The sequence below is a fragment of the Sander lucioperca genome, chromosome 8, assembly GCF_008315115.2.
Source record: "Sander lucioperca isolate FBNREF2018 chromosome 8, SLUC_FBN_1.2, whole genome shotgun sequence".
In the NCBI taxonomy this organism is placed as follows: domain Eukaryota; kingdom Metazoa; phylum Chordata; class Actinopteri; order Perciformes; family Percidae; genus Sander; species Sander lucioperca.
In genome coordinates this window covers 36,679,673-36,692,334 of record NC_050180.1, presented here as the reverse complement: position 1 = coordinate 36,692,334, position 12,662 = coordinate 36,679,673, and the positions used below count along the sequence as shown (strand labels likewise).

Sequence of the window (12,662 nt, the reverse complement as noted above, 5' to 3'; positions counted from 1 at the left end):
TTGTTCATGTTTCACAAAGAGTTTAACCTGAGCCAGACCGACAACAAAGATAGAAATAATATCACATCCATACAGGGATAGTAGTATACAGTTGTTAAAACATAATAAAATATATGACACACTGGTATCGGATCAGTACTCGGTATCAGCCGATACGCAAGTTCAGTTATCGGAATCAGTATCGGGAAGCAAAAAATGGTATCGGACCATCTCTAAATACATCGTACTGCAAACTAACAGTAGGTACATTTTAAGTTATGCAAAGCTAGTATGCCAATTTATTATATAACAACTCCTTTGTATGACCGAGTCAGAGAACATATCTGCCTTCAAAGGGAACTTGTGATTTTGTGTTTGTGTCGTAAAAGTCAGGTAAAAGCTGTACAAAGTGAGATTTAAATAGACTTTATTTGCAGGAATAATCGCTGCTGGATTTAACACACAAAAATGGAAGGAGTGATGACGGTACCTGGTGGCTGGGCCGAGCTGCTCTGTGCTCCCTGAACGCGTCTGGAGTGTCGGCTCGGTTCTACATGGAGAGAACAGTGATGTCAGGATTGGAAGTGGAACACGAAAAGCTGACGAAAGGATAAGTAAGAGCTAACCTACTCAAAAATAAACAACAGGAAGGGATGTCATTACCCCTAGTGTTGGAGAGGGGTTTCAGGGGTCTAGAGCAGCAGGGAACAGCTGATCAATTGCAGTTTGACACTTAAGGAAATACGCCTACTCGCTTTTATTGCCAAAGATTGTTGCCCCTCTCATGTTCATATGCTAAATATGAAGCTATGAAAATAAAGCCAAAGTTGTAATACACTGAAGTTTTCATTTAAAGATAGTAAGACTACAACCACAATTTACTACAGTTGAAGTGACAAGAGCTTAAGGGGCTAGGACTGAAGAGGACGAACCTGGCTCAGACTCTGAACCGTTTCTCTGATGTCATGCAGAACTCTCCTCAGCTGCATCTCAGTGCTGGACGGGCCCTGACTGGGTCCCGGACCTGGAGCAACATAAGGAGCCAGCCCCGGGTGGATGCTGTGACTTGGGCCTAGGGTTGAGGCCAGGTCTGGGAAGTAACCTGGAGCAGGAGGAGCAAACCCTGGATGGAGGCTGTGTTCTGGGGCCAGGTGTGGAAACGCCAGGTTTGGGTTCATGTTGTACCCATGGTGGCCGAGGTAGGGCGAGGCAAACTGCGAGCCGTGAGGAGTGGCATGGTAGGGTGACTGATGGCCGTATAGATGATTGTAGCCCTGGTGGTGCATTGCTGGAGTTCTCGGATGCAGGCTGCCCAGACTGACGTGGTGAGATGCCGTGGAAGTGGAGGGCTGATGCAAGTTGGAGAGGCTTTCGTGCTGGGGCATTGTGGGAGTTGTAGGTTGGTAGAGACTGTTTAGACTAGAATGGTGGGACAAGTTGTGGTGGTGAAGAAGGTTAGGAAGACTGGCATACGGATGGAGAGGGGCAGGATACTGTGGAGGAGGGTTCAGAGTGAAGGGGTATTGGCTGGAGTTAAGGCTGGGACTAGGATTGGGGCTTGGGTTAACATACTGAGCTGTAGGATTAGGATTAGGGTAACGGTAATGGTTTTGGTTGGTGCTAATGTTCTGTTGGAACTGGCACGGCTGCCGCTGATTGGAGGAGAGATCAGGAACGCTCTGGGTGCTCCAGGAGTGGGCAGGGCTTCCTGGTGACCAATCAGGAGGAGGGCTGCAGCTCTGCAGGGAGCAGGTTGACCGCAGCAGGTGGCGTGGGATAGGTTTAGGTGGGATGCGAGCTTCTGTGGGAAGCCTTAGTGGTTGGTTGATAGAGCCAGACGAGGAGGCAGGGTTTATAATCAAAGTAGACAGACAGTTGGTTTGTCCTTCCTCCTCCTCTACCTCTTCCCCGTCCCCGTCCCCTTCGGCCTCCTGGTTGTATTTGAAGGAGAATCTGGGCTGCGTGCAGGACGCCTGGCCTCGCCCAAACTGGATCCTGACAGAGGACACGACCCTGGAGGGCGAGAGGAGCGAGGAGGGCAGGGAGGACGACCGCTGCATAGGGACGCCGCGCCTTCCTCGTCCTCGTCCTCTGCCTGGGATTTGGGGCGAATCGGCAGACTGGGGGTCAACCCGCTGCCCACCCCGGGTCAGCTGGCTCTGTTTGGCTCGGATCAGAGCGCTTAGAACTGGAGAGGATGGAGCAGGAGGAGGACAAAGTGGAGAATCATCCAAGAATGCATTTTCTTCTTGGGCCTCGTCCTCAGCACCCACTCCGTCCGTGGGTGATTCTGTGTCTGTAGCTGTCTCGGTCTGGTTCTGGGTGTGTTGAGGTTCTTGTTCTACAGCGGACAAACTCTGGGAAATCTCCTGTTCTGGTTCTGGTTCAGGATCAATCCGGTCCCCACTCTCAATTTTCTCCTCCTCCCGGGTCTTATCCTGCTGCGTTTCCATTGGTTTGTTCCTTGGGAGGTGGTGGACTGAGTACTGTGGAACCTGCTCTGAACTCCTATCATCCCCAGCAGCACCATCAGGCCCCGCCTCTTCCTCTCGGCCATCTGGCAGCTCGAATGCTGGTTGGTCCATTGCGAGGGGCGTGGCCACATCTAGTGAGGGGTGTGATGTCACAGTCGTCTCGCTGTCACAGCTGTCACTGCTCTCCTGCACCTAATCACAATTAATTAACAATCAATTAACAGTAGTGGATGAGGTACTCAAATCCATAACCCTAACCCTACATTAAGTAAGAGTACCAATACAACAATGTAAAAATACTACAAAGTAAAGGTCCTGCATTCAAACTCCTTCTTAAGCCAAAGCACAGAAGTAAACATATTCATTTTGTAGAAAAATGAATATGTTCTGCCAAACAAATGTATTTTTTTGTTGTTGCTTTTTTGTGAAATATTAGATTATTTTATTTAATTTAACAAACAGTTATCTAAATAAAAACAGCTTAGAAGTTTAGTGGAGAAATCACTCACTGAACCGCTAACAACTCATAAACATCTGAAACGCGACACTGCTTTAATCTTAACAATGCATGCATCTGATGACGTTTTTTATATAAAATGTTCATCTGAAAAGTAACAAGTAGCTATATCATAGTATAAAGTACAACATTTCTTAAAATGCATTGGAGTAAGTAAGTAGCGTAGGACTGAAATACTCCATTAATGAACAAGTACAGTACCTTAATTAAGTATAGTACTTAAGTAAGTTTAATTAAAAAATAAGATGAACTTCTGCAGGAAAAGTCTAAGTTGTAGCAGCCCGATGAAGTCACCATGCGATTCAATTTGTTGAGTAATTTTCCATGTCATAATGAAATGACTGGATGTGATCTGTAATAATCTGTCTGAATTCAAAATCCCCAGTGTACAAGCACAACATGCAGTGCCTTGTACTCCATTTGTTAGGAGGGGGTATTGGTGTGGGGGACGGTGTTCACTCTGATGAATTGCAGACTGTAGACATGTGAGAATCTGCAGCAGAGATAAATGTTCCAGACTGCCTTACAAGGTATGGAATCAGTTTCTTCCCCATGTGGTTAATCTGCAGGGATCTTTCTCCTTTGTTTTTTACGAGTGGGTTCAAATAACTTAAAGGTCAAACTTGGTGATCTAAACTGGAATACAAGACTTCAAACAAAAACTCAAACCTTGAGGTAGCTGTTGGAGTCAGCCGAGGGCTCCTCAGCAAAACCACTGCTGTCTGACTGCTGACTGACTGTCCTTAACAGATCTGAAAGAGACACACATACAATGATTATTCCTGCAGTACACTGTCTGTCCAAGTGATGGCAGAGTAGAATAATTTATACTGAGCATGAAGCGACAGGACAGTCTGTCCTCACTGAGGACTGAGTGAGCTGAGACACAGGAAATATGTTTATAGCATACAGACACAGGCTGCAGATGTAAACTCTTCTAGATACACTGGATAGGAATGCAGCAATGTGACAACAAACACTTTCAAAATATAAAACAAAAAAATCTGCTTTTAAAGTGTTTTATGTGGAAGGAAATGCTTTCGACACATTTGTTAGACCTCAAAGATACACAATACATTTTGGCGAGTGACACTGAATGGCTACATACCTGTGTGTTTACAAGAAAACCCCACAGGGCACCTTAAGTTAAGTCAAACATTAAGGTCAGAAGTTGAAAACAGAGGTAAAGGTGAACTCACCAGTAGCTCTGGAAGTTTTAGGTGGCAGAGCCTCATCTTCGTTACTCTGAATCTGAAAGAACAAAAACATACACTGGGTCAACATGCTTGTTTGCCAACAGTAGCAGCACTTCATCAGGCTCCTCACAAGGTAAAAAACTTTTTTTTTTTTCTGGCATGATTACACATGCCAGACTTCACACGACTGTAAAGTGTAAGCTCCACAGGAAGCCGTTCAAACAACACAAATCTCCTGCTGTCTATATATTGTGAAATAATTAACTATACCCATAATGATCAATCAAGGTCAGCATTTTCACTGTGAGTTTTCTGGTTTCAATATACGCATATAGGGAAATGGACTCAATGAATCAACAAATAGAAGCAATGATGCTTTCTTCCTGTACTTAAACCTTGCCCCCGACAAATACCCCTCATATTATAATTTAAAAACTTAAACTGTGGAACACAGTGTGGAACACTCTGGAAACCAAATGAAATTGAAAAAAAAAAAAAAAGTAAAACAATGAAAAATACAATAACTACAAACTATAATGACTGGTAAGAAGAACCCAGGAGAACACTGTACCTCCTCCATGTCGAAAGAGTCTGCGTTTTCCATGCGAAGCTGGGCCAGCTGGAGCGGGGCCAGGGTGGGGGGGGCTTTCTCTGGGGTAGAGGTCAGGTTCTCCTTGTCCTCTTTGACCACCTGGGATCCTTCTTCTATTCTCTGATTGGTTGACTGAGAGTCAGATTCTGGTTGATGCTCTCCATTGGCTGCTGGTCCGGTTTTGCTCTGTTCAGGGCTGATGGGAAGCAAGATGTTATGCCACAGTCAGACCGAAATTTGCTTCCCAACGAGTACTTTTACTTTGATACTTTTATAATATATAATTAACCCTCCTGTTGTCCTCGGGTCAAATCTGACCCATTTTCAAAAAGTTTCTATATCGGAAATGTGGGTTTCTTTCAACCACATTTTAAAACAAAATAACGTGGATGGTTCCATACAATGCTCTTCACAAGTTAAATAAATGATCAGTTCACTACTTTCATTGAATTTGGGTGTTTTATTAAATTTTATAGCATGTAAAGAAAAATTGATAATAGAACTTTGAAAAACGTCGGAAAAAGTGACAAAAATGTCGGGAAAATCTTCAAAAACGCCAGGAAATGTGACAAAAACATCGGTAAAAGTGACAAAAACGTCAGGATAACCTTGACAGAAAAATATTGACAAAAGTGTTGAAAAAGACGACCAAAACGTTGGAATTCTTTTTACATTTTGTCCCAGAAAAACAAAAATTTGCATGGTCGGCGGGGAAGACAACACAAGGGTTAAAATATTTCTGTACTTTATCTTAAGAAGGATTTTGAATGAAAGACTTTTACTTGTAATGGAGTATTTTTACACTGTAGTGGAACTTTTACCTGAAGTATCTAAGTATTTCTTCCACCACTGCAAAATGGTTTAAATATTAGCTCGCTAACATTAGTTACTGGTCTGTCCAGCAGTACCTGTCGTCTCCATCCCCGTTGGTTTCCTCGGCAACCGTTGCCAGGGAATAGCTGTCTTTCTTGCGCATGTGTTTCTGGTTGACAGTCTCCGCCTGGTGGTCGGAGTCGGTACTGCAGCCGTCCTCTTCTGGACCTGGGTGTGCGTGACCATTGGTGTGTGTGTGATCAGGGGTTGCGTGTCCGTTCGGCTGTGTGTGTTGGTCAGGCTTGTGTGCTTCAGGCGACTCGGCGGCGGCTGCATACAGGTTGTGTTTGGTGATGGTTTTCTTGAGGAATTTGGCAACGTTTCGAGCCGAGCCAGTCCTCCTCAGCAGAGGAGATGACTCATCTCCCTCTCCTTCTCCTCTGTCTCCTGCTGAGATAAAAACATTTCAGAATAAAAACACTATCATTCAAATGTAGTGCTTGTTTTATATTATAAACTGTGACATAATATATTTGTCAACTTATTTTTTGTCCATGGTAAAAGACGAGACGTTATTGAGACCAAACAGACTTTTTGGAACTACATTTCTATTAGTCCATATTAAGAGCTGACTAAAATAGAATTTGACAATAAAAAACAAGACAAAACTTTTTTTCTTCCAATCAGTTAAATAAAAAATCAATCTGACAGCAATTTGCTTGTGTTTGGTCTAAAATGCTCAAACTTGGTCTTAACAAAAAGTGTTTTCATCAACTAAAATGTGTATCGATCATCTAATAAGGTAAAAAGGTTCCTGGTTTTCTTTGGCAACGACAAAACTGAAAAGTAAGTAAAGTAAAAAGGAGAAAGTTGATTAACAGTGACTAAAATTCACATGGAACTCTGATCTATGACTATGAATAAATCTAAAAAAAAAATAACAAACACAATATGTTATTTATTATCCATCTCTTCAATTATTCAACTCTTGAAAAAAAGTCACATTTTTTTGTCTTTCGTAACTCTCATTATGATTTACCAAATGCAGTCTATATTTATCATATAGCCTCAAAGGTTTTGTTTGCTATGTAACAGTAAAAAATCTGTGTAAGATTCTGTCCGTGGCTCTCTGCTCCTCTTAAAGTTTTGACTGTAGAAAAAACTGTCCTACTGTGGCCTGGGTGTGGTTGCCATGGTTACCTTGGTCCCTGGAGCTGATGCGTTGGAGAGGCTGACCAGAAACCTGACTGTAAAGCTGGAAAAACTCGTTAGCTACTGTAGTCAAGACCTCGATTTGACGGAAACGACCTGAAGAGACAGAAACAAAACAACAGTTACAAAGTGCTTCACGGAGTCACAATAAAGACAGAAAAGGCGCAAACTAGGAAATATAAACAAACGCTTCTGAAAACAAAAGATGCATTTTTTTTAAAGATTTGCACTGATTTGGATTCTCTAAGATTTTAAAAAAGGCTGTTCCTAACCTGCTCCTTTAAATGTAATGAATGGCACGGAGTAGATCAGGAGACAATTTAGTTAAAAGTGTAAACATGTCAACATCCAGCAGCACTCTTCCTCCTCTGAGCCAGTTCAAATATCTCTGCTGGTTGGATGTTTCCTGGTGTCTCTGAACTTCTCAGAGACACCAGAGAAAAAACCTCTACAGGATGAAGAACTCTTTTTCTTTAAAACAGAATAAACTCTACCAGTGAGGTTCAGGTGCAGTTTGTCTTGTATCAAGAAGCTTCTAGAGATGGTGTCAGCGACTTCAAACAAGACAGACGGTTGTGTCCGATTCACTGTATTGTGCTCTATAATTACTGTCCTCCATTTTATTTTTTGTAGGAGTAAGGTAAAGCACTGCAATAGAATGAAGAAAAATTACACTTGATTGTTGTAAAAAAAAAATTACTAATATTGGAAACATTAAATACCACTGGCTGATTCTTACATTTGTTTCACAAAAATAAGTGGGATTCAATAATTATCTCCAATAAAAGCTTCCTGTTGGGACTGGACACAGACGTCAGAGCCACTCCTCCCTCCCTTCTTCTGTGGTTGTGTAAGTCAAGCTGTCAGTCTTGTCTCTAACAGGATGATGACTTGCATACTTTCCTTCCTTCCGCACTCGTCTCTCCACCCCTCCATCCCTTGCTGTCTAAATACGTCAGTCTGTTATAAAACACAGACTTCTGTCTTTTGTCTGTCCCGCTGTAAACGCCACATAACTCCTTCTAAAATGTTATCACCTGACATACATAGCAGAGGCCTGCTTGCTCTTACTCTCTCACCTCTGATCTAATTCTGACCTCTAACTCCTTAAAAAAAAAAAAAAAAAAAAAAAAAAAAAAATAGACTCGTGGTTGACACATTTCATTGGCGGCATTCAGTTATATCACTGTTCTCCCAACTCCAATTTTGGGGATTTTTATTCTTATTTAATCTTAGATGAAGGACTGAAACTTCTTTACTGGATGAAAGAAAACAAAAGAAAGTAATCCATTAAGAAGTTGTCTATACATCCATAAGTACTTATTATTGTATGCTTATTCGGCATACTTTTTATGGTGTAAACATTGTACACTACCTGCCCAGCACCAAATAGCCAACAGACAAAGTTAGCAGCTAGCTGGTGAAGAAAGTAGAACATTTAGCAGCTAAAAAAAACTCTCTCTTTCTCAGGAATTGGTGGAGACCAGACCGGTGCTAAAAGGAGATTGAATATTGGACTTCGGCAACTGCTGAGGGATGCTAATGTTTCTTTGTGTCTGCTGGATGTTGACGTAGGCAGCCGTTTGCTAAAACGTTAGCCAGAAAAATGTTTACAAATTGATTATATGCCACTGTGAAGTTTTCAGCTTGTTCTGTTGGCCCAAAAATAAATTAGCACCTTCTTAACAAACTGCAAATATTCTGAAAGAAGCTACAAATAAATAAGAGAAACTTCAGGTTAAAACACATAGTAAACAAATGATTGTGTTCAAGCTAGTCAGTCAGTCATACAGTTCAGTTTTTTCAGCCACATCTAGACATGATGACAGAAACTCTTATTACAGCAGCTGTGTGTGATGATAGTAATACTGTGTGAGTCTGTTTCCTGCTGACTGCTGACTCCACACTAATGCTCATTCTGAGGATCCTAAAACAGGAAGTGAGGAATAAGAGAAAACAACCCATACTCCCTCTCTTTTCTGTCTTCATCCCAAGAGATTCGTGCAGATGGTGAGAACAGAGCTTACATAACAAACAACAACACACACACACACACACACACACACACACACACACACACACACACACACACACACACACACACACACACACACACACACACACACACACACACACACACACACACACACACACACACACACACACACACACAGGGATCCGGGGAACCGATGGAACAGTATGAGAATGTTTTGGAAAAGAAAAAAAGCTTCTAGAAACCACAGACGGACCAAAGACTGTTAAAGGAGCAGTTCACTTTAAAAAATCTAAACAGATCCAGTTCTGATCTGAGTCACTGCAGCTTTTCGTAAAGTTAGTTAGCAGTTAGTTTCAAATAAAAACATTTACTACATCAGGCTTAATCAGAAGGCAATCCCCAAAGTCACACAGCATTTTTAATGCTTCTTATGTGTATATCAATGTTCCCTGGTGTCACAAAGAGCTCACGAATTATGAGAAATAATAGTCGAGACTGCAACTCAACCGCATGTTTTTCCGCAATACTGTGAATACACCATAACACAGTCCTGTGATTGGACTGCTTGGCTTTCACACCACTAACAAACAACACCAGAGTTCCCGCCCTTTCAGGCGATCTCGAACTGGTTGTTTAGTTTACACCCCGAGTTTGACTGACAGCTTTCACACCAGACCAAACAAACTGAACCAAACGGGCAAACACACCAGAGTTTACTGTAACCGAACCAAACAGGTTATGTATGAAAGCACCCTTACTGTATATGCTGCTATCCATTTCCCATAGAAGGATGTTTTTTGATACTACCACTTAGAGGTGCCAAAGTTTTTTTTGTTTTTTTTACAGTGTTTTTAAGTGATGGACGTTAGTGATTCAGTGATACAGTGAAGAGCATTCTGACAGGGAACAAGCTCTTCTTTAGCTCTTCCACTTTCTCGCAGCGGGCCATTCAATGTGTCATCATGAGCCATTTTCCTGTCCGACAGACTAAATGAGGGCCCTCTTTTCTCCTCCTGAATCAGTTCATTGAGCTTCAGTGTGCGTGCAACCAATTAGCATGTGACTCATTTAGTTATCTGCAGATAACAAGAAAATTAGGCCGTGATCCTGAGATAAGCAGATGGAAACAATATGTATGTGTTCCCATAATGCACTGTGACAAGTTGTTTGATTTAGAAATCCAACCCTTTAGGTTAATACCTCTGGTGACCATTGACCAACAGATTGAAAAGACATCTCAATCCCAAACAAACGGAAAGACTGATCAGAAATCCATTTGTTTACCAGTGTCAGATAAATGAATAAGACTTTGATGTGGCTGTTCAAGTACTTGGACAAAATAATCAAAGAATAAATCTGCACCCAGGCTAGTGACAAGAAAGGACTCTTGAGTACATTATTTTGTTATGTTTTAACTTCCTGTCTACGCCAGAAGTGGGAATGTGTTGCATTGTGTAGGTTGACACCTGATGCTTATGATCACCCTACACCATGTTAGCATATATCTAACCAGGTAATATTTTAAACACACAGCGTGAAGGAATGCCATAGCTGGAAGAAAATGAGGGACGTGCATCCGCGGCAGCCCACAAACATCGACTGATATTACACCAGTTCTCCCACACAGGATCAGTCGGTCATGTTACTGTTAAAATAGTCATGGTAACTGGTCAGATTGTGTTGGTATTTGGGTTTTATTGTTTTATGTGTTTATAACAAAAAGATATTATAACAGCTGTCTGAGTGGCAGTTTAAAATGTGTGTCAACACAATATTTCTTCATCATAAACGCAGAGTCACAGTGGAGATGCATTTGGTTACACTATTACACACAGTCCGGTTTACCATGATATGGGTTTATTATTATTGTGTAACAAGCTGATTATTCCAAATTATACCATTCATAAAATATATATTATGTATTAGATAGTTTGTGTTTGAATCAGTTCAATTAGATTTCAGACCAACAATGTAAAAATCATCTGGTTTGTGATCGCCATAGACACATCGAGATACTGCTGCAACACAAAGTGAGCTAGTTAACGTCAAACATAACTTTGCGCCAACGATGGTATTTTTTATTTGATATCTATGGTGATGTGGTGGTGTCAGGTCAGATGTAGTCTATATCGACAACGTTTCACTTCCGGGATTGTTCAGGTGCTGCCGGAAATTCAGCCAGATGTCCGTCACCTTCCGCTTTCTTTGTGTTGGCATTCTAAACTCTGGCGGATTAATGAGGACTATGATTAACTGCTCCTCCGAGCTCTGCAGGGTAAATCCAGACACCTAGCTAGACTATCTGTCCAATCTGAGTTTTCTGTTGCACGACTAAAACAACCTTTGAACGAACACATGTTCCACTAAAACAAGTCCTTCCCTGAGGCTATTTTGCAAAGGCACCGTTGCTCCGTCCAGGGCTTAGCGGCACCCAAGAGGTCAATAAGACTTGGAAAACTGGTGCATGCCATAGTGGCAAAATATAAATCTGCTGCACTGAACAGCATAACAAAATATACAAAGATCAGAGACACAAACTCTAATTGATACCTAATTATTCCATGTTGAAGTGCAAATGTTTAGACTGCTTGGCTATACGACATTCATTAACTCATCAGTTTCAAACTGGCCAAAAAAGCCATCGAATTGTAAAATCAAAGTAGTACTTTCAGCTATGGAGTGAATCATCTTCTCACACACAGAGGATCTTTATTTTCCCCAGCACTAAGACAGTTAAACTGTCAAGTAGAAGAGAGTCAGCCGTGTGTGGGTTCAATTAGGGAGCCAGTATCTACATACAAACACGAGTTTGAAAGCAAAAAGAGGCCAGGATGTTAGCAGAGCAGGTCTGTGTGTGTGTGTGTGTGTGTGTGTGTGTGTGTGTGTGTGTGTGTGTGTGTGTGTGTGTGTGTGTGTGTGTCTCTCTGGGACAAACAGATCTTTGTCCTTACTGGCCGTGTTGTCCAGGCAGTTGGCAGAATAGCTAAAAGAGCTACAGGACCCCACAAAACACCATAATAATATTGGACACACACACACACACACACACACACACACACACACACACACACACACACACACACACACACACAGGTTTGTGGCACTATCTTTGTGGGGACCCATCATTGACATAAGGCATTCCCTAGCCCCTTACCCTAACCTTAACCATCACAACTAAATGCCTAACCTTAACCCTTACCATAACCTAATTCTATCCCTAATCCTAAAACCAAGTCTTAACCCTCAAACTGCCCTTTAAACTTGTAGGTTCCAGCATTTTGGCCCCACAAAGCTGTCGGGACCCCACAAGTATACAGGACTCAGTTTTTGGACCCCACGAATATAGTTAAACAAATCACACACACACACACACACACACACACACACACACACACACACACACACACACACACACACACACACACACACACACACACACACACACACACACACAGACACACACACACACACACACACACACACACACACACACACAGACACACACACACACACACACACTCTTTGAGCTTCACTTCCTCTGTCTAATGTTTCCGAACATGAACCTTCTGATCACTAACATTGTTCGGGCGTTGTTGCCCTTCTGAAACTGACTACAGTAGAATACACTGTTGAAAATGTAGAGTACAGTCATAAACACCAGAACAGATGCAGGAGTACTGGGGACAGTATGGAGGTACATACTAGTCAGAGCGTAGTTGGGGTTTTCCACTTCCATGCGCTGCAGCTGAGCTCCCAGGTAGACCTGCAGGTGAACCATGGGAAGTGATGTGATTATAAAACAGTATCAGTGATTAATGGTGCAATGCAGGCAGCAGACCAAAATGTCTCTGGACACAATTGGCTAGACCTACAACCAATCAGA

General features: G+C 42.0%; 1 protein-coding gene across 5 annotated transcripts in view; it reads right to left on the bottom strand.

Annotated features, from left to right (window-relative positions):
* The window catches only part of itprid2 (ITPR interacting domain containing 2), a 46,172-nt gene that overhangs the window by 8,914 nt on the left and 24,596 nt on the right, over positions 1-12,662 (bottom strand). For 4 of the 5 annotated variants that reach the window (XM_031280923.2, XM_031281041.2, XM_031281121.2 and 1 more), the window contains 8 exons: positions 12,482-12,542; positions 6,772-6,879; positions 5,667-6,021; positions 4,738-4,954; positions 4,170-4,221; positions 3,640-3,722; positions 912-2,645; positions 470-529 (listed from right to left, as the gene is read on the bottom strand). In XM_031280923.2, the coding sequence (XP_031136783.1) occupies positions 470-529; positions 912-2,645; positions 3,640-3,722; positions 4,170-4,221; positions 4,738-4,954; positions 5,667-6,021; positions 6,772-6,879; positions 12,482-12,542 (2,670 nt within the window). The remainder of the gene's footprint in view (positions 1-469; positions 530-911; positions 2,646-3,639; positions 3,723-4,169; positions 4,222-4,737; positions 4,955-5,666; positions 6,022-6,771; positions 6,880-12,481; positions 12,543-12,662) is intronic. The other variant, XM_031280971.2, reaches the window with a different exon arrangement.